The 20456-nt window shown below is 53.6% G+C and overlaps 1 protein-coding gene across 6 annotated transcripts in view; it reads right to left on the bottom strand.

Moving 5' to 3' along the window:
- camkva (CaM kinase-like vesicle-associated a) overlaps positions 1–20456 on the bottom strand; it is a 175461-nt gene that overhangs the window by 14898 nt on the left and 140107 nt on the right. For all 6 annotated transcript variants that reach the window (XM_072472924.1, XM_072472928.1, XM_072472925.1 and 3 more), the window contains exons 6-8: positions 19886–20006; positions 8005–8080; positions 980–1116 (exon numbers count right to left, since the gene is read on the bottom strand). In XM_072472924.1, coding sequence (XP_072329025.1) covers positions 980–1116; positions 8005–8080; positions 19886–20006 — 334 coding nt within the window. The remainder of the gene's footprint in view (positions 1–979; positions 1117–8004; positions 8081–19885; positions 20007–20456) is intronic.

The raw sequence follows: 20456 nt of genomic DNA, 5'->3' as shown, positions 1-20456 counted from the left end.
TAGGCGGAGTATAAATATGTGTGCTCCCAGTACAGCAGCCATTTCGTCAGCTGCTGTCAGGCCACACATCTCAGTGTAATAAAGACTCGATTACATCCTACTCTCGTCTTTGTGTAATTGATCGTGCATCAGACGGGGAGAGCGAGTTAACCTGAGGACCACCACACCTCAGGAGAAGGCCAAGATTGAAAAGGTGCGGCCTTGATGAATAACCTCAGCCAGCACGGGAATTGAACCCACGTTGTTGACCTCGCTCTGGATCACAAACCAGCTGTCCAGCCAAATGAGCTAAACCGGCCCCCATTATTACCTGCATGGCAACAGTGACTGTACTTCAGAAGGTAGTTAATAATAAACTAATAATTGCTTATTGTCACAAGTAGGCTTCAATGAAGTTACTATGAAAAGCCCCTAGTCGCCACATTCCAGCGCCTGTTCGGGGAGGCCGGTATGGGAATTGAACCCCCGCTGCTGCCTTGTTCTGCATTACAAGCCAGCTTCATTAGCTGTTGAGCACTTTGGTACCTTTTAGATTTGAAAGGTACTATCAGAATGTGAGATCTTTCTTTCTTTATGCTGTTTAAACCAGCCAAGCAAGGGCTTTTGACACAATCGTCATTAAAAGCAAGGAGCACTTTTTATTAGATTTGATAATCTTAATCCTGAGAGCTAGTTCTTTCACTAAAGATTGAGGGAGAGGATCTAATTCATCCAAGGGGTTTGAAAAGCTTGGCAGCTGAGCTACAAATAGCATCACATTCGAGGGGAGAAGAAATCTGGAGTCCTCGTCGCCAGAAGACAGGAACAATGGGGAACAATTAGAACTATCAGGGCTGACATCAATAAGATTTTTGTGAGGCAAGGATCTCATGGAAGTTGGAGCTAAGGAAGAGAAATAAAGTTGAGGTGCAGATTTGGCTGAAGAGACTGAGTGGCCTGTACCTGTTCCCACGTTCTGATGCACGGATTTAATGCTCACCAGCTTCGGATATGTCATCCCAGTATGGGGAATCAAACTCATAGTCTCCCGCCAGGATCTTTCGGAACAAGTTCTTGTCATGGTTTTCATAATCTTCATCATCGTTTTCATCGTAGAAAGGAGGGTTCCCTGATAACCTGAGGAACAAAGAACAGGCAAAAATTGAGGATTAAAAGAGCAACCTTGAATCTAGACAATCACAGTATTCACCAGCTAGATTCAAATAGAGATCTCAAATCAGCTCCCACTCCAAGGCTCGAATGCATAATCTCAGCTGGCACGTCAACGCAGAGGAAGTGCTGCATGGTTGGAGATGCCACCTTCCAGACAGGATTTTAATCTGATGCTCCATTTGCTTGGACCTAAAAGATCCCACGGCACTCTTCAAAGAAGATCAGGGAAGTCTTCCCCAATGCCCAGACCAACATTTATCCCGTACCCAACATCTAAAAACACATGATGTGGAGATGCCAGCGTTGGACTGGGGTGGGCACAGTAAGAAGTCTTACAACACCAGGTTAAAGTCACCTGAGGAAGGAGCTGCGCTCCGGAAGCGAGTGATTCCAAACAAACCTGTTGGACTTTAAACTGGTGCTGTAAGACTTCTTACTTTAAAAACACAGACCAGCCAATCACTGACAGCATTGCTATTTGTGGGAACATGCTGTGCACGAATTGGCTGCCATGATTCCTACATCAACAGTGATGGTACTTCAAAGGCGATTAATTGGTTGTGGAGCACTTCGGGACAACTTGAAGGTGTAAAAGGTAAGTGCAAATTCTTTGTCTCTTTAACGGAGCATTATTATGCACCTGGATGCTGATGAAAGACCTACTCAGATGCGCACGGAGTAAGATCTGGGGAATAGCTAATTAAATCAAACAATGCAACAGGAGCCAATTTGCTTAATTCGCTCGTATATTCATTCCATTGTGGCTCAAACCCAGGAATGAAATTTGAAATCAAGATCCTCCCTCATATCAACACACAAACTCACTTTTCTAGCCACAGGTTTTAGATTCCTTATGATTCTCTCTGAACTGGTGGAGGGATTAATGTTCATGATGTCTGGCCTTGGAAAGGGTCCAGAGGAGGTTCACAAGAATGATCCCTGGAATGAAGAGCTTGTCGTATGAGGAACAGTTGGGGACTCTGTGTCTGTACTCGGGAGGCCTGGATAGAGTGGACGTGGAGAGGATGTTTCCACTTGCAGAAGAAAACTAGAAGCAGAGGACACAATCTCAGACTAAAGGGCCGATCCTTTAAAACAGAGATTTAAAGGATCCTTCAGCCAGAGGGTGGTGAATCTGTGGAACCCTTTGCCGCAGAAGGCTATGAAGGCCAATTCACTGAGTGTCTTTAAGAGAGAGATAGATAGGTTCTTGATCAATAAGGGGATCACGGGTTATGGGGAGAATGCAGGATAAAGGGGATGAGAAAAATATCAGCCATGATTGAATGGCGGAGCAGACTCGATGGGCCGAGTGGCCTACTTCTGGTTCTATGGTCTTATTCATTTTATTTGTGTGTCACTTTGTCAGCTGTCTTAGTTCGGATGATGCTTCCACTACACCACAATGAACGGGAAATCTTGGGCTGGATTCTCCGGGACCCCAGCCGCGTGTTTCCCGGCAACGTGCCATTCGCTGGCGATGGGATTCTCTACTCCCACCACTCAGCAATGGGATTTCCCATTGAAGCCACCTCATACTGCCGGGAAACCTGCGTGCCACCAAGAAACACGTAGCCTGTAAACCGGAGATTCCAGCCCTTTATATTCAACCTCCGACTTGGAAAGATTTTTCTGCCGTGAAATATTTTCCTCCATCATGATGAACGACCTGAGTGAGCTGTTCAGTTTACAAACAGTAGACCAGATTCTCCGACCCCCCCGCCGGGTCGGAGAATCACTGGGGGCTGGCGTGAATCCCGCCGCCGCCGGTTGCCGAATTCTCCGGCACCGGATATTCGGCGGGGGCGGGAATCGCGCCGCGCCGTTCGGCGAGTCCCCCTCCGGCGATTCTCTGGCCCGTGAAGGGCGGATGTTCTGCTGCTGGAATGCCTGTCCCGCCGGCGAGGATCAAACCACCTCTCTTCCCGGTGGGACTAGGCGGCGCGGGCGGGCTCGGGATCCTGGGGGGACCTGGCCCGGGGGGGGTGCCCTCACGGTGGCCTGGCCCGCGATCGGGGCCCACCGATCCGCGGGCGGGCCTGTGCCGTGGGGGCACTCTTTTCCCTCTGCCTTGGCCACAATCTTCACCATGGCCGACATGGAAGAGACCCCCCCCCCCCGCGCGCATGCGCGGGGATGACGTCAGCAGCCGCTGACCCTCCCGCGCATTCAGAGTCTTCCGCCGCCCGGCGAAGTCCTTTCGGCCCCGACTGGCGTGGCGCCAAAGGCCTTTCCCGCCGGCTGGTGGCGCGGCAACCACTCCGGCGAGGGCCTAGCCCCTCAAGGTGAGGGCTTGGCCCCTAAAGGTTCCCGCCACTCCATCCCGCCGGGACCCCCTGCCTCGCCGGGTAGGGGAGAATCCTGCCCAGTGTCTTCCTCATGAGGAAACTGAATGGGGATTGCTCAGACCTTATGTCACTTCAGACCCTTACAATTGAAAGAAAGAGTGTTGTCTGTAAACTATCAGACATTTCGACCAGTTTATTAGTAAAACGTTTTACCCTTATTTGCGAGATAACAAAGAACAAACACTGGTTCCCGATTCAACCCAAATTTATTCACAAGTACAATAAAACAGTTATTCTCCCAAATTATCCCCAATATTGGGCGAAATTCTCCGGTATCGGCACGATGTCCGCCGACTGGCGCCCAAAACGGCGCAAATCAGTCGGGCATCGCGCCGCCCCATAGGCGCGGAATGCTCCGCATCTTTGGGGGCCGAGCCCCAACCTTAAGGGGCTAGGTCCGCGCCGGACTAATTTCCGCCCCGACAGCTGGCGGAAATGGCCTTTGGTGCCCCGCCAGCTGGCGCGGAAATGACATCTCCGTCGGCGCATGCGTGGGAGCGTTAGCGGGCGCTGACGGCATTCCTGCGCATGCGCAGTGGAGGGCGTCTCTTCCGCCTCCGCCATGGTGGAGACCGTGGCGAAGGCGGAAGGGAAAGAGTGCCCCCACGGCACAGGCCCGCCCATGGATCGGTGGGCCCCGATCGTGAGCCAGGCCACCGTGGGGGCACCCCCCGGGGCCAGATCGCCCCGCGCCCCCCCCCAGGATCCCGGAGCCCGCCCGCGCCGTCTTGTCCCGCCGGCAAGGTAGGTGGTTTAATCTACGCCGGCGGGGCAGGCATTTTAGCAGCGGGACTTCGGCCCATCCGGGCCGGAGAATCGCGGGGGGGGGGCCCGTCAACCAGCGTGGCGCGATTCCCGCCCCCGCCGAATATCCGGTGCCGGAGAATTCGGCAACCGGCGGCGGCAGGATTCACGCCAGCCCCCGGCGATTCTCCGACCCGGCGGGGTGTCGGAGAATCTCGCCCACTATCTGCTTAAGATTCTAATACTACCCTTGCCTATGAACATGATCAAGCTGCGGGTCCAATCCTCTGAGTCTCAGTTGTCTCAGGACCCTCGTCTGCAAAGGTGGATCTTACAGGTCTCTTCCGTCCGACTCTGGTTTGCCGCTGAGTCTGGTCTGTAGTCTCTGTATTGAGTCTTCGCTAGGGAAGGTATCTGCGTGTCCCTTCCAATTCCCCTCTTCACGCCCCTCTGGCCCTCACCCAATGAGGTCACTGGGCAGTGGTCGCAACACCCAATGGAGTAGCCGATTCCAACTCTGCAGGTCACCAAGAACTCCCCCAGGTGTCCATCCTCAGGTGCATTGTCCGCAGGTAACCTTATCCTATATAAGGTAATGGTGGGAAATTGAGGTGCCAGAAAGTCTGGCTGCACCTGGGCAATCCACAACAATTGACCTATCCGAATAGAGCTTATTATCTCCGACCTCCTGCGTACACGGCAGCCCTGGCCTGCTGCCTCTGACCAGCATATTTGAACTTGGCTGTTTGAATTCCTATCAGGCCGGCCTATGGTTCTGACTGAGGTTTAAGTTAAAGTTTCCAATTCTGTGTCGGGCCTAAGATTCAGGCCTTTGGCCAGTTTATCACAAGAGGGTGAGGGACGGAGTCTTTCATCCGATTGATCTATGCCGCATTCAGTCTCGATTTCAAGTTGAATGGCCTTTGCTCTCACCTGATTATTCTGCTCCACACCCGATACAGCGTAGGTGTCATTTCCCCTGGTCAATAGAGAGAGTTTGTCACTTGACGCCACTGCCCCACCCGGTGCGTTGCAAGGCAGCTTCAAACCATTGAGTCTGTTGCAAACCTGGCATTCCCTCCCGGCATTAACTAGAGAGAGCCAAATTCATGAAGGCTCAGTAAATTACTGTGTTAAAAGAAATGCTGCAGGAACAGCTCGACTTTCAATAGCTGTGTGTGAATAAGCAAATCTGAAGACAAAGTTCTTCACACTTAGAGCTGTTAACTGCCACCTGAGGCAATGAACATCAAACTGGTTGGAATAGGCTGCTATCTCAAGCTAGTGCACGGGTTGCCAACTCACTTGGAACAGACTGCCACTTAATTCAGTAGATGCCATCTTTTGCAATAAACTGTCAACTAGTGCTTTGTTAAGCTTCCAGATAGGATTTGATGAAAATGTGTGGCTGGTTTATTACTAAGAGATTCTTTAATTTGCATTTTCCAAACAATCTGCTTTGTTAATTGTATTAGTGATAAGTCCTGTTTTAATAGGTGCCATTGCCATTTCCTGTTTGATAATATGCTGAAGGCACTCTCTGATCAGACAAGGAACACACCCAACCAGGACATCATCCTCTTCCAGCACCCCATGGTGCTTTCTGTTCTGCAGTTAGCAGCTCAACTTCTGGGATTTTCCAGGATTCTTGTCTACCTCTCACTTTGTTCCTTAGCTCGATCACCGACTTCCTCACTGACTACATTGCTGGACTATGTTTAACCATCCCCCTCAACTCACATGCCTTTCATGATTGCAACTGTTATCTATCGTGCAGTTTAACAATGGGAGCACATCATCTTGATCTTCTTTGTTGGGACAATTGTTAATGAGTGGCCGGGAAGGGTTTAAACTAAAAAGGCAGGGAGATGGGACCCTATGCAAGGAGTCAGAGGAGGGGGAAGTCAAGGACAAAAACAAAAGATAGAAAGGGAAATAAGAAGATAGGCAGAGAAACTAAGGGCCAGATTTAAACAGGGCCACAGTGAAAAATATTAGGAGTGGGACAAGTAATGTTAAAAAGACAAGCCTGAAGGCTATGTGCCTCAACGCGTGGAACATTCGCAATAAAGCGGATGAATTAATCGCGCAAATGGATGTAAATGGGTATGATATAATCAGGATTACAGAGAGATGGCTGCAGGGTGACCAGGAATGGGAACCACACATCCAGTGGTATTCAGTATTTAGAAAGGACAGACAAAAAGGAAAAGGTGATGGAGTGGCAGTGCTGGTCATAGAGGAAATTAACGCAATAGTGAGGAAGGACTATTAGCTCCAACAATTTGGAATCTGTATGGGTCAAGCTGAGAAACACCAAGGGGCAAGTAATAAGTAATATGAGAATATAATATAATATTATTGTAATATTAATAATGACTGGCTGACAAGTGGACACTGATTAATATTTTTATGCATTACAATTGCATTTGCCATCCAGTTGCCCATCATGCTAACACATATATGGTATCCTAATCTCCTGCAGTCTTTCATAACTCTCATCACAACATGTCACTTCACCAGGTGTGTTGGACGGGCCATGAATTTGTATCTGTGTCCACTGTGAACGCAAATAGTGACACAGGTGCAAAGTCTCGCATGACTCGGAAAACAGGAACCCCGCTGGCAAGATCTTGTTTTGTGATTTTCCAAGCCTCCCGCTGGTGACGTAACGAGGTTCCCACCATTCCTCCAGACATTTTAATCTAATTAGTGGGGCTCCCCCGCCATATCATCCCCCCCCCCCCCCCGCCACCTTTGGAATTCTCCCCTCGCCAATGTCACGAGACATTAGCAAGGTTTGCAATTGCTTTTCACAAACTTGAAGCTATTACTTGGTAGCTGCTGGGGCGTATTTGTAGGTATAGCCCCGGGGGAGGGGGGGGGGGGATATGTCGGGGCAGTAACCTGGCACTGGCACCTTGGCACTGCCGTCGACATTTCCAGGTGGCACTGCTATGGTGCCTGGGGAGCAGTGCCGGGAGTGGGGGTCTCCTTGAACTTGGGGAAGGGGTTCCATTTTTTACAGCGGAGATCAGGGCTCATTTGATCTTCGGATTCCCAACTGTTGCCTTTTTCCAATCCCGCCCCACCAGTGCGACGGGGTGAGCCTCGCCTACAGCATTTTATTTTACAAGGTGTTTAAAAATATGGTGGGAATAGCTGGCGGTGCAGCTAATGAGGTGCACAAGCCTTTCCTTGCCTGAGCCAACACCAGAAATTACCACCCATGGCCTCTGCTTTAAGTCAGGGAATGGGGGAACCATTTGTCATGAGCTGTTTCCTTCTTCCCTGCAAGTGATCTCTTTTATTACTCCTTTAAAATTCACTTAAGTAATAATAATAATAATAATCACAAGTAGGCTTCAAAGAAGTTCCTGTGAAAAGCTCCTCGTCGCCACATTCCGGTGCCTGTTCGGGGAGGCCGGTACGGGAAAAGTATGCAGATCAATGGATGGCTGTGCATATTCTCACAGGCACAGTTTAACTCCATCCCTCCCCCTTTCCTGTGGGGGCATTCCACCCTCAATTTACCTTTCTGGATGGCCGAATTAAAAGTTTTCTCAATGAAATTGTTTTGATTCATTCAAAGTTCAAACCAGGTTGGAAGATGACCAGGAGGCAAAATGGCATTTTCAAAGTTAATTCTTGAGGTATAATGATTTACTGGCAGTTTCCATACACCTGAAAGCAAGCATAACATGAAAGATAGACTCCCCGACACTCCTGTAACCACAAGCCCAAATGACATAGTACGTACAGTATGTACATGATCACTCCGATGGCCCAGCAGTCAACGGGTCGTCCATATTTCTGTCGTCCAACCACCTCTGGAGCTGGAAATTTGACATGAAACAGACAATTGTGAAATAGAGCAATTTGGGAGCACTCTCCGTGGTCTTTGTTAGCCCCTAAGACACAGGCCTTTTCACTCAACTACTCGGTTCCGAAAATACTGCTTCATACCTTCACTGGAAACGCCAGTAAAACTTGGGAATGAGTGGTATTGGTCCCAACTGGAGTTCCATTTTAAGGTATACAAGACCAGTTGGGACGAGTACCACTCACGTGCAGGTTTTCTTGGCTTTTCCTTCTGGACAATTCTTGAAACAAGTTACGCATCAAAGTCATGAATGGATTGATAGAGTAAATAAGGAGAAACTGTTTACAGTGCCTGAAGCAGCTGACTTAAAATGATTGACTAAAGAATCAGAGGGGACACGAGGAAATGTTTATTGTTTATATTGTGACCTTGCTGCCTGAAAGGGTGGGGGAAGCATATTTAATAAATGAGAGTTGGAGAGTATGCGCGAAGGGAAACAATGTATAGGGCAATGGGGAAAGAACAGACAGACGTTCATTCAGAGGCCCCAATATTTACAGGGAAGGCAGTGGGAGTGATTTCAAGTGATCAGGATGCCTGGAATCACAGATTCCCTGCTGAACTTAAACTTAACATGTTAATTTCTCTCTCTGCTTCCCGCCTGGATAGCCGGCCTGATTGAGAGGCTGTTTGGCTATCGGGCAGCAAGGCCTGTGCAGGCACAAGGTCACAGCTGGAGATCGGAAAGGAGGTGGGGAGAGGTTACGGCAGGGGAGAAGAAGCGATTGTCAGTGACAGGTTTCAGGGAGAAGGATGGTGGGGATGAAATGAAAATAAAAATCGCTTATTGTCACGAGAAGGCTTCAATGAAGTTACTGTGAAAAGCCCCTAGTCGCCACATTCCGGGGCCTATTCGGGGAGGCTGGTCCAGGAATCGAACCGTGCTGCTGGCCTGCCTTGGTCTGCTTTAAAAGCCAGTGATTTAGCCCAGTGTGCTAAACCAGCCCCATGGAAGCATATTGGGGTCAGTCAGGTGACTGTGGGTGGTGGTGGGGAGGGGGAGAGGTCAGTGGATCATGAGGAGAGAGATTGTTGGGGAAATTCGAGGCGGGGTGGGGAGGGGGGCTTCTGCTGCTGGGCCTGTAGATCACAGGTGGGGGAAATTGTGGGGAGGGAGGGAAGTCATGTCAGGGAAGTTTAGTGGACCAGAGAGAGAAGCACTCCTGCAAATCCTGACTCAGTAGCAGTGCTGGAAAAAACGCCGGATCCAGCAGTTCTGGTTTCCCTTTAGCTGCTGGGTATCTCTAACTCTGGGAAATCCTGGGGCAGCATGCGGCGTAGTGGTTAACACTGCTGCCTCATGGAGCTGAGGTCCCAGGTCCGATCCCGGCTCTGGGTCACTGACCGTGTGGAGTTTGCACATTCTCCCCGTGTCTGCGTGGGTTTTGCCCCCACAACCCAAAGATGTGCAGGTTAGGTGGATTGGCCACGCTAAATTGCCCATTAATTGGAATGAATGAATTGGGCACTCTAAATATATTTTTTAAAACTCTGGGAAATCCAGTCTGCAGCTGATTAACCTAAATATCAGAGGCGTGCTGCCCCCCCGCCCCCCATGTTAGGATTGAGGGAGAAGAGAAACTAAGATTCCTGTGGTCACTGTCAATCACAGTTAACTGTACTGGCACGTATCATAAAAAGCAAGTAATTGTAACTTCTTTGCAACGTTAAGATGCTGAAATAATTCAATTGGGAGCGAGCTAAATGTTTTCATCAAGGTGGATTTTCTATTTAATCCCACTTTCCCATCTCTTTGTGTCATTGGCTTTGTAAGTGATAACTTGGGGCTGGTTTAGCACAGGGCTAAATAGCTGGCTTTTAAAGCAGACCAAGGCAGGCCAGCAGAGCGGGTTCAATTCCCGTACCAGCCTCCCCGAACAGGCGCCAGAATGTGGCAACTAGGGGCTTTTCACAGTAACTTCATTTGAAGCCTACTTGTGACAATAAGCGATTTTCATTTCATTTCATTTTTCAACTGAACTCTCACTGAGAGGCAGGCAAATCAGGCTGGGATGTCTCAGCCCATACAACCCGATTGAGAATCTCCCTCTTTCTACTCTGAAAGAAACGTTTGTGCGACATCCTTTAATATGCCCTTTTTCCTACAATCCTGTTTATGAAACATAAAATCAATTAATAGGAACCTCACAGCAAGCAGAAAGCAGTGATGTTAAAAACATGTGTTTGAAACAATTCAGCAACATAAATTAAACTGTGGGTGTAACAATTGAACTCTGATGGTTTGAATGGTGATTGATACTAATTATGCTGCGATTTGTATTCCAGGACTGGATGTCTGTCATCAATATAATGAGCAGAGTGATAAAAAAAATGGTGACATAATGATTCGATTGTCGGATTTATTATAATCGCTCTCATTTTAAAAGTTTGTTGTTAGGATTTGAGCAATGCGACCATTTATTTGCTATCCTTGCTTGTCCTCAGGACATTCTTAGTCATGGAATGTTAGCATACTGCAGCATTGAAGGTGACCATTCGTCCCATCGAGTCTATGCTGGTTCTCCTAGAGCACCATCTAGTTAGTCCCACTACATGGGCTGAATAGCACTGGGAGGATGGAGGGGGGTTAGCGGATGCCGCAACTCCTCCCCATAAAGCAATGTCAACGTGGAGCGATGTGCTCCTCGCCAACCTGCTCATAAAGCCATAAACGAGGGCCAAGTGGAACCTTCCCCCCCCTCCCTCACTGGGACAGAACGCCACCCCTCTGGAGCTGCCGGCCAATCCGATTGGCCGGCAGCTCCACCAGTCCTGGCAGTACCAGCAAGGCGTCTGCAGCAGCTGCCAGGGCTGCAGAAATAAAATCAAGACCCGTGAACCCTTGTAGCAGGTAAATCTGGGGCCTTGGATCAGGAGGGCTTGGGGAGATCAGAGAGAAGGGTTGGAGTGGGGCGGGGGGGGGGGGGGGGGGGGGGGGGGGCGGGGGGCGGCATTCTTTGAAGCAAGGAAGTGGGTAAGAGGGAGGGGGGATTCAACCATTTGCGGGGGGGGGGTTGCGACCGGCAAAGGGCAGCCCATAAAGAGCGACCATCCTCGTCCTTCCTTTAAACATTTAAGTTTAAAAGTTGGGCTTTCCACTCCCAACTGGCTGCCCATACCAAACGTTATATGTCGGAGGCAACGTATTATCAGGGTCAATTGGCTTAATGACCCCTCATTATCCATTTAAATATGGCTGCCAATTTTGGCGTTTGCCCACCTCCCCCTCTCCATTATGGGTGTAAGCTCAGGGGTGGGCGGGAAGCTGGGTGCCCGTTCTATTTTATGTGCCTCCCCTCGCCCCACGAGAAATACACCTCCCCCACCCACCCCTTCCCCACCCACAGTACTTAAAATTCAGCTCTATAGCTCTTGCCCAAGATCTTTATCCCTTCACGCATTTAGCCAATACTCTTTTGAAGGTCATTTGTGAATCTGTTTGCATCACCCTACTAGGTAGTGCATTCCCAATCCTAATCACCTGTTGTGTAAAATCAGATTTCCCTCATCGTTCTTTAGTCAATCACATTAAACCCATGTTGATACACTATCAATTACCACAAAGACGAGAATGGTGGAACAATCGAGGCTTTATTGAACAAAGATGTTGTGCCTCCTGTAGCTGGAACCAGAATGGCTGCAGCACGGAGAGCACACACTTTCATACGCCGCCTGCTGGGCGGAGCCAGCAGGCAGGGATTTACCATTGTACCTCTAATATAGGGGCAGTGCCGTAATACAGATAATATGCCACTAGTGGTGACTACCACACCCATGCCCTCTGCTTATTGACCTGACAGTTATTGGAAATAGTTTCTCGTTATTTAGTCATGTTGCAGCATGTGAGTCGGACCAGGTTGGGATAGGAGCTTCTCTTTCCTGAAATACATTAGTGAGGGTTTTTCTGCAAACAATTCATTTAAATGTTGCTTACCTGCAAGGGACTAGATTCTCAGTGCCTTTGGCGGTATTTAAGCTGATAGACTCTGGTTTGCTAGTCCAGTGCCCATTGCGTGACATATTCATGTTCTTCTTCTCTAACCTGTCTGGATTTTTCTTAGACTGATAATTACTTTAAAAATGAGAGAGAGAGACAGAGGGACAGAGATGGAAAGGAGACAAAGGACCTGCACCTCCCGACCTCTGAACGACAGCCATTAGGATGTTGTAATAAACAGCCAAAGCATTTTTACAGAACGCACCTGTGCTCAGTGCGTTTGAAGAGGATTACAATCCTGATTGGCAGTTTTGTTGAGACTGTAGATTCACCTTCGGAAGGAGTGAATTTTGCTTTCTCTCATTGAAAAATGGTTTGCATGTCAATGGGAGTCCACCAGGCCAATCTTGGAGCTTGAAATACTGGGAGTGCACATCTGAGGCTTGGTTTTAGTGGTCAGCACATCTCGCAGGAGTAACTTAAACCCAAGTGAAAGCAGGAGTGGTCTGTTGACAACCACACCTGAATTCCAGATGTAAACTCCCAATGCATGGAGCTCTGTGCTGCAAGTATGATGGGCGGGATTCTCCGAGCCCCACGCCGGGCCGGAGAAGCGCTGCAACCGCGCCACGCCGCCCCGACGGTGGCACGCGAATCGCCGAGGTGCGGAGAACCTGCGCCATTTGCGCCGGCGCCACCGATTCGCCGGCCCGGATGGGCCGAGCAGCCGCACGGAAAAAGCAGAGTCCCGCTGGCGCCGTCCACACCTGCTCGCAGCCGGTGGGAACTCTGCGCGAAGGGTCGGGAGGCGGCCTTTCGGGGGGGGGGGGGGAGGGGGGGCTCCGTCCCCGGGGGGGGCCTCCGATGGGGTCTGGCCCGCGATAGGGGCCCACCAATCGGCGGGCTGGCCTCCCCCCCCCCCCCCCCCCCGAGCCTACTTTGTTGTGCGTCTGGCCCCAGAACCCCCGCGCCATGTTGCATCGGGGCCGGCGCGTTCTGAAAAGCCACTCCGCATGCACGGGTTGGCGCCGCCCCCAGTGCTTGCCAGGGAGTGAGGCTGCCGCTCCAGCACCGTGCTGCCCCCCTCGTTGGTGCCTGCGCCCGTTTCGCGGCGTCGTGAAACACGATCGGAGAATTGCGCCCGTTTTTTCTACAACCTGCTCTAAGGTTTTGATCCAAGTCAATAAGGAAAAGAGGATTTAGAGGGTTTTATAAAAAATTCATGGGATGTGGGCATTGCTGGCTGTTCCATCATTTATTGCCCATCCATAATTACCCTTGAACCGAGTGGCTTGCTCGGCCATTTCAGAGTCAACCACATTGCTGTGGGTCTGGAGTCACGTGTAGGCCAGGCCAGGTAAGGACGGCAGATTTACTTCTCTGAAGGACATTAGTGAACCAGATGGGTTTTTATGACAATGGTTTCATGGTTACCATTAAACTTTTAATTCTAGGTTTTTATTGAATTCAAAATTCACCATCTGCCGTAGTGGGATTCGAACCCGGACCCTGGGACTCTGGTCTAGTGAAAATGCCACTGTACCACCACCTCCATCTAATTATAACATTTTGTGGATCCCATGAAGTAAACACCAAATATAAAGAGATTCCTTAGAACAAAAAGAGTCAGAACGAGATCATGGCCGGGATTCTCCCCGACCCGGCGGGGCCCCGACGGGATGGAGTGGCGGGAACCACTCCGGCGTCGGGATGCCCCAAATGTGCGGATTTCTCTGCACCTTTAGGGGCCAGGCCCTCACCTTGAGGAGAATATTCAGTGCCGGAGAATTCGGCAACCGGCGGGGGCGGGATTCACGCCAGCCCCCAGCGATTCTCCGACCCGGCCCCGGGGGGGGGGGGGGTCGGAGAATCCCACCCCTGATGTGTGATCAATGTGGAAATTATTTAATATATTTAAATCTGTTGCAGTAATGTTTTTAAAAGACAGGGGGTACAAGTTTCCCATCGGGAGTCTAAGTGCCGACGCCGGAGCGAAAACCGGAGTGTTTCACTCCGCCGTCGAAGCCTGCTCCCAGCCCCCTATTCTCCCGCCCCCGGGGTGCTAGGAGCGGCGTCGCGTCATTTACGCGGACTGGGCCGCGGCAACGCGTAAAAGCAGCGGCGTGTAAATGACACGGCCGGCGCGGCGTAAATTACGTCACCCGCGCATGCGCGGTTACCGTCCTCCCAGAGGCTGCCCCGCAAGAAGATGTCGGATGGATCTTGCGGGGCGGCGGAGGAAAGGAGGTCCTCCTTCAGAGAGGCCGGCCCGCCGATCGGTGGGCACCGATCATGGGCCAGACCCCATTTGAGGCCCCCCCCGGTGCAGGAACCCCCCCCCCCTCCCACAGGCCTCCCCCCCAGCTGTTCCCGGGCTGTTCCCACCGGCAGCGACCAGGTGTGGATGGCGCCGGCGGGAACCCATCGTATTGGGCAGGCCGCTCGGCCCATCCGGGCCGGAGAATCGCCGCTCGCCCATTGCAAACGTCGAGCGGTGATTCTCCCAGCGGCCAGCCGTGATTGTAGCCGCGCCGGTTTGGGGGGGGTTGGGAGAATCGCGTGCGGGTGTCGGGGCGGCGTGGCGGGACATGCGCGGCGCCCCAGCGATTCACCCACCTGGTGTGGGGGGGGGGGGAAAATTCCGCCCAGGGTTAAGGTAAATATTTGTTGCAGTAATATCATTAAAAATCCTTGGTTAAATTAGACTGTGTGTCTGCTTGAGCTGTAATTAAGGAGTTGTAAAAGAGTGAGGTAATTGCTTACCTGGTTTCCGATAAAGGGTGAATGGAATTGTCTTTTGATTGCTGGAGATTCTGTGGAGTGTAGATCATTAATGGTGGAATACTGTTTAGCCCGAGCTAAGCAGGTCATGGAACTTAGTGAGATACAGGTGATTTAATTAATTACAGGAGTCATGTCTGTCTGTAGTTTTGCAGTTTGCCATGGGATTTGAGTCTGACAAGACAGAATTGTACTGGATATGCTCTTGAAAGGAATTCTCTTCAAATGTTTCTACACAGCTAAGCAAGTAAACCTGGTTTGTTAACTTTATTTATAAGTGGCATTTGAACGGTATTGAGTTGCTTAATTGGAGTTAGTAGCAGGTATAGATAGGGGCCGGGATTCTCTAATCCCGCGGCAGAGTGTCCACGCCGTCGTAAACGCCGTCGCGTTTTCTGACGGCGTGAACGTGCCGACCCCACGATTAATTCTGGCCCCTACAGGGGGCCAGCATGGCACTGGAGCGGTTCACGCTGCTCCAGTTGCTGATCCTGGCACAAACTGGGCATCGTGGGATCTGAGAATGCGCAGTGGCGCCGGCGCCAACGCGCAACATGGCGCAGGACTACAGGGGCCGGCGCGTAGGAAAGGAGGCCCCCAACCAGAGAGGCTGGCCCGTCGACCGGTGTGCCCCGATCGCGGGCAAGGCCACATCGGAGGCCCCGCCCTGGGGTCGGACCCCCCCCCCCCGCCACAGGCCGCCCCCCGATCCTTCCACGCCGAGGTCCCACCGGCTGAGGGCAGGTGTGGCGGTACCGGCGGGACTCGGCGATTTCACGACGGCCGCTTGGCCCATCCCAGGCCGAGAATCGGCGGGCCGGCTACGTAGAGTGGACCGCGACTGGCGGTGCGGCAACTACTCTGGCGCCAGCAGAGAATCGCGTGCCGGCGTCGGGGAGGCGTGGCGCGATTCGCGACGGTCGCGGGGGTTCTCCGGCCCGGCCCCGCACCGAGAGAATCCCGCCCAGTAGATTTAAGTTTTTCCTTGAGTTTAAGAACTGTGTAACTGATAATTGTCAAGCTATTTTCATTGATGTTAATGTGGTTAATTCTGTGGTTAAATTAAAATGTGTTTTATTATAAAAGATTGGACATCACTCCCGGGGTGAAGCATCCTTTCCTCACAGTGTTACAAATGAAAAAAAGAATTGTTTCGGATTCTTGTCTGGTACCCAAATAAATGTTGGGGGTCAGGGGCGAAATTCTCCGTTATCGGCGGAAAGTCCGCCGATCGGCGCAAAAAATGGCGCAAATCCGACTTGCGTCACGTCGGAAAAATGGGTCGAAAGTCTCCGGCCCGAAATGGGCTAGCAGCGACGTAACGGGATCCGCGCTTGCGCACGTGGTTCACGCCATGCAGCATCATACGCGCCGCACGGCGTGACGGCTCATAAGGTCCCGCTGCTCCCCCCCACCCGACCGGAACACCCGACCGGAACACCCGACTGGATGGCTGGCCGCCACTCAGCCCCGAGGTTCGAGTCACGGGATGTGGAGGCGCTCCTGGACGCAGTGGAGCAGAGGAGGGACGCCCTGTATCCCGGGCACGGCCGCAGAGTTGCCCCACGCCACAGCCGGCGTCTGTGGAGGGAAGTGGCAGAGGCCGTCACCGCTGCAGCCCTGACACCACGGACAGGCACCCAGTGCCACAAGAAGGTGAACGACCTCGTCAGAGCAGGCAGGGTGAGCCTCCCCATATCCCCCCTCCCCCATATCCCCCCCTCCCCCATATCCCCCTCCCCCATATCCCCCATATCCCCCATATCCCCCCTCCCCAATATCTCCCCTCCCCATATCCCCCATCACCCCCCCCTCCCCCATATCCCCCCTCCCCCATATCCCCCATATCCCCCCTCCCCCATATCCCCTTCCCCCATATCCCCCATATCCCCCCTCCCCCATATCCCCCCTCCCCCATATCCCCCCTCCCCCATATCCCCCATATTCCCCCCTCCCCCATATTCCCCCCTCCCCATATCCCCCCTCCCCCATATCCCCCTCCCCCATATCCCTCTCCCCATCGCACACCACGGGAGACGGAGAGACCTGGAGCAACAGGGAGACGACACCCCCGTCATGTGCGGGAGCGACCACCCAGCGACGAGGGGGGCAGCCACAGGCCCCCGTCACATCCGAGCCAGGACACCACTACCCAGGACACCACTACCCAGGACACCACTACCCAGGACACCACTACCCGGGACAGCACTGCCCAGGACACCCCTACCCGGGACAGCACTACCCAGGAAGACGAAATACCGGACAGTGACTCAGAGTGGATGGGTGGAGACGAACCCCCACCCCAAAGTGCCATGGACTCAGAGTGGGACGAAGAGCACGACACAACGCCACTGCTGTCACCAACACCCTCCACCATCGCAGAAACACTCACCTCGGTTGGGCACTTTAGTGATGAGGCGTCTGGTACACTCACTGGTGCGCACAACACAGCCGTCCCGGTACAGCAGGTGGAGGTAGGAGCAGCAGAGGGGCCGGGTGGTTGGAGGGCAGCTCAGCCCAAGCGAACATCTGCCGCCCAGATGGATCCCGGGTTCCTGGAGTTACCACACCCACACATAGATCCGATGAAACCACCGAACCGGAGACGAGCGAAGAGTGTGACGGCCGGCTTGCGGCGGCTGCAGTCGCAGGTGGAGGAGTCCACCCGCATCCAGGAGCTGGGAGTGGTGCCGGTCATGCGTGCCACCCAAGCTGACACCGCACGGGTGGCGTCCTAGGTGGAGGCAATGGGTGCGACGGTGTCAGACATGGGGAACGGTTTGCGAGGCCTGGGGCTTTCCGTGCAGGCGGCGTCTGTGGCCCAGGACATGGCTGCCCTCTCATAGGAGGCCATGAGCCAGTGCCAGCGCCAGATGGCAGAGGCGCTCAACGCCATAGCCCAGTCTCAGCAGGCCATGGCCCAGTCTCTGCAGGCCATGGCCCAGTCTCAGCAGGCCATGGCCCAGTCTCTGCAGGCCATCGCTGAGGGCATCGGCGCCAGTGGCCATGTGCGAGCCGGCCACTGGCGCCGATGCCTCGGGTGCCTCCGTTGCCGTGGGGCCGCGACGTCCTCCTCCCCCTCCTCGTCCTGTCGGTCAGGTGTCCCTCCAGCCTGGGCGGCTGCCGCCTGTCCCTCTGCGGCAGCCTGCGCCGCCTCTCTGGCACGCTCCTCCTCCTCCTCATCCAGGGCAACATGGACATTAGCGTCTGCCGCCACGGCGGCCAACATCGCTGGATGATCGGAAAACATGACGGCCTGGTGGGGGGGAGGGGAACGACGACATGTCATCGTTGCCCATATCCCCTCCTCCCCCCAGCCAGGTGGCATGGACCGCATGGGTCCAACTGTTGGAGGCTGGCACCTGGCCAGGTGGACCAACTCACTTGCCCTCGCATCCCCCTCCCCGGCACGGACCTCCCCCAACCTCCTCCCCGGCACGGAACCCCCCCAACCTCCTCCCCGGCACGGACCCCCCCAACCTCCTCCCTGGCACGGACCCCAACCTCCTCCCCGGCACGGAGCCCCCCCCCCCCCCCACCTCCTCCCCGGCACGGACCCTACCCAACCTCCTCCCCGGCATGGACCCCCCATCCCCCTCTACGGCACGGAACCCCCCAACCTCCTCCCCGGCACAGACCCCCCCAACTTCCTCCCCGGCACGGACCCCCCCAACCTCCTCCCCGGCATGGACCCCCATCCCCCTTCCCGGCACGGACCCCCCCAACCTCCTCCCTGGCACGGACCCCCCCAACCTCCTCCCCGGCACGGACCCCCCCCAACCTCCTCCCCGGCACGGACCACCCCCAACCTCCTCCCCGGCACGGACCCCCCAACCTCCTCCCCGGCACGGACCCCCCATCCCCCTCCCCGGCACGGACCCCCCCAACCTCCTCCCCGGCACGGACCCCAACCTCCTCCCCGGCACGGACCCCCCATCCCCCTCCCCGGCACGGACCCCCCCCCCCCCCAACCTCCTCCCCGGCACGGACCACCCCCAACCTCCTCCCCGGCACGGACCCCCCATCCCCCTCCCCGGCACGGACGCCCCCAACCTCCTCCCCGGCACGGACCCCCCCCAAACCTCCTCCCCGGCACGGACCCCCCCAACCTCCTCCCCGGCATGGACCCCAACCTCCTCCCCGGCACGGACCCCCATTCCCCTCCCCGGCACGGTCCCCCCCAACCTCCTCCCCGGCACGGACCCCCCCAACCTCCTCCCCGGCACGGACCCCCCTCCCGGCACTCCCCCGGAGCCCAGCCCACTCTAACCACCCCCCCGCCGCACACACACAACCCGAGACACACCTCTCCTCACGCATTCAGACTGCGGCCACGCTATCGCCTGCCCAGAGCCAACCCCCCAGGCCGTCACTCACCTCCACGCTGGTCGGCGTGAACCTGGAGCACAGGGTCACGCCGATGAAAAGGAGGTTTAATTTACGTCGACGTGAATGGTCATCACGTCGACGGGACTTCGGCCCATCCGGAAGGGAGAATATCGGCAGGCCGAAAATCGGCTGCCTTGCGCAGACCCGTGACATTCCCCGACGGCAGCGGCGACATTAACGCCCCGCCGACTTTTCTCCCTTCGGAGACTTCGGCGGGGGCGGGGGCGGGATTCACGGTGGCCAACGGCCATTCTCCGCCCCTCTGGGGGGTCGGAGAATGACGCCCCAGATTCGGTATCCTAACAACATGGGGATGCGAAAGGGCATGGAATTTAACTTTAGAGGCAGGGCAAAACCAGAGTTGTCGAACAGGCATCCTTCTTTCACATCTGTCCAAGGTCAATGGAAAAGTAAATGGGGTTGAGTATAAAACAATTCGTTATCCCTTGTTTCGTGCAAGTGTCAAAGTCAAACTTAACCCCCTGAGATCCTTTGCCTATACAAGGCTGAGCTGACACCAACTTCCGTAAATAAAGGTTGCCCAACCCGCTGCCTTTGAAAATTGATCGATGCTTCTCTTTCGGGAAATACGATAAGAATATCATTGGGCATTTCACGCAATGTGCCAATGGAGATCTTTTGCGGTCTTACCGAGGTATTCTGGTGTGCCACAAGGCTCCTTGATCAACCCATTCTCCAACTTGGTCAGGTGGAAATCACTGATCACAATCTTGGAGTTTTTTAGACGGTTGAAGTAAACTAAGTTTTCCAGCTGACAGAGCAGTGAACAGAAAAGCACAGATTAGGAAACGATGGAGAGGAAGAACACAATTATTATTCGCATTCGCAGATTGTCACACATGTCAGCAGCTTCCCTTCAGCAAGAGCTGACAGCTAATGCCAGATTGCCAAGTTAAAGTCAAAAGCACAGAAATACAAGAAACAGATATCAACTTGAATGTAAAACCTGCAGGCAGCAATTACAGAGGCCCAGGATTTGTTGAGAAAATAACAGCGAGTTAAAGGCACAGGGTGTTAGGACAGCACGGTGGCGCAGTGGGTTAGCACTGCAGTCTCTCACAGCACCGAGGTCCCAGGTTCGATCCCGGCTCTGGGTCACTGTCCGTGTGGAGTTTGCACATTCTCCCCGTGTTTGCGTGGGTTTCGCCCCCACAGCCCAAAGATGTGCAGAGTAGATGGATTGGATTGGATAGGTAAAAAT

The sequence above is a fragment of the Scyliorhinus torazame genome, chromosome 13, assembly GCF_047496885.1.
Source record: "Scyliorhinus torazame isolate Kashiwa2021f chromosome 13, sScyTor2.1, whole genome shotgun sequence".
In the NCBI taxonomy this organism is placed as follows: domain Eukaryota; kingdom Metazoa; phylum Chordata; class Chondrichthyes; order Carcharhiniformes; family Scyliorhinidae; genus Scyliorhinus; species Scyliorhinus torazame.
This window is presented reverse-complemented; position numbering and strand designations above follow the sequence as displayed.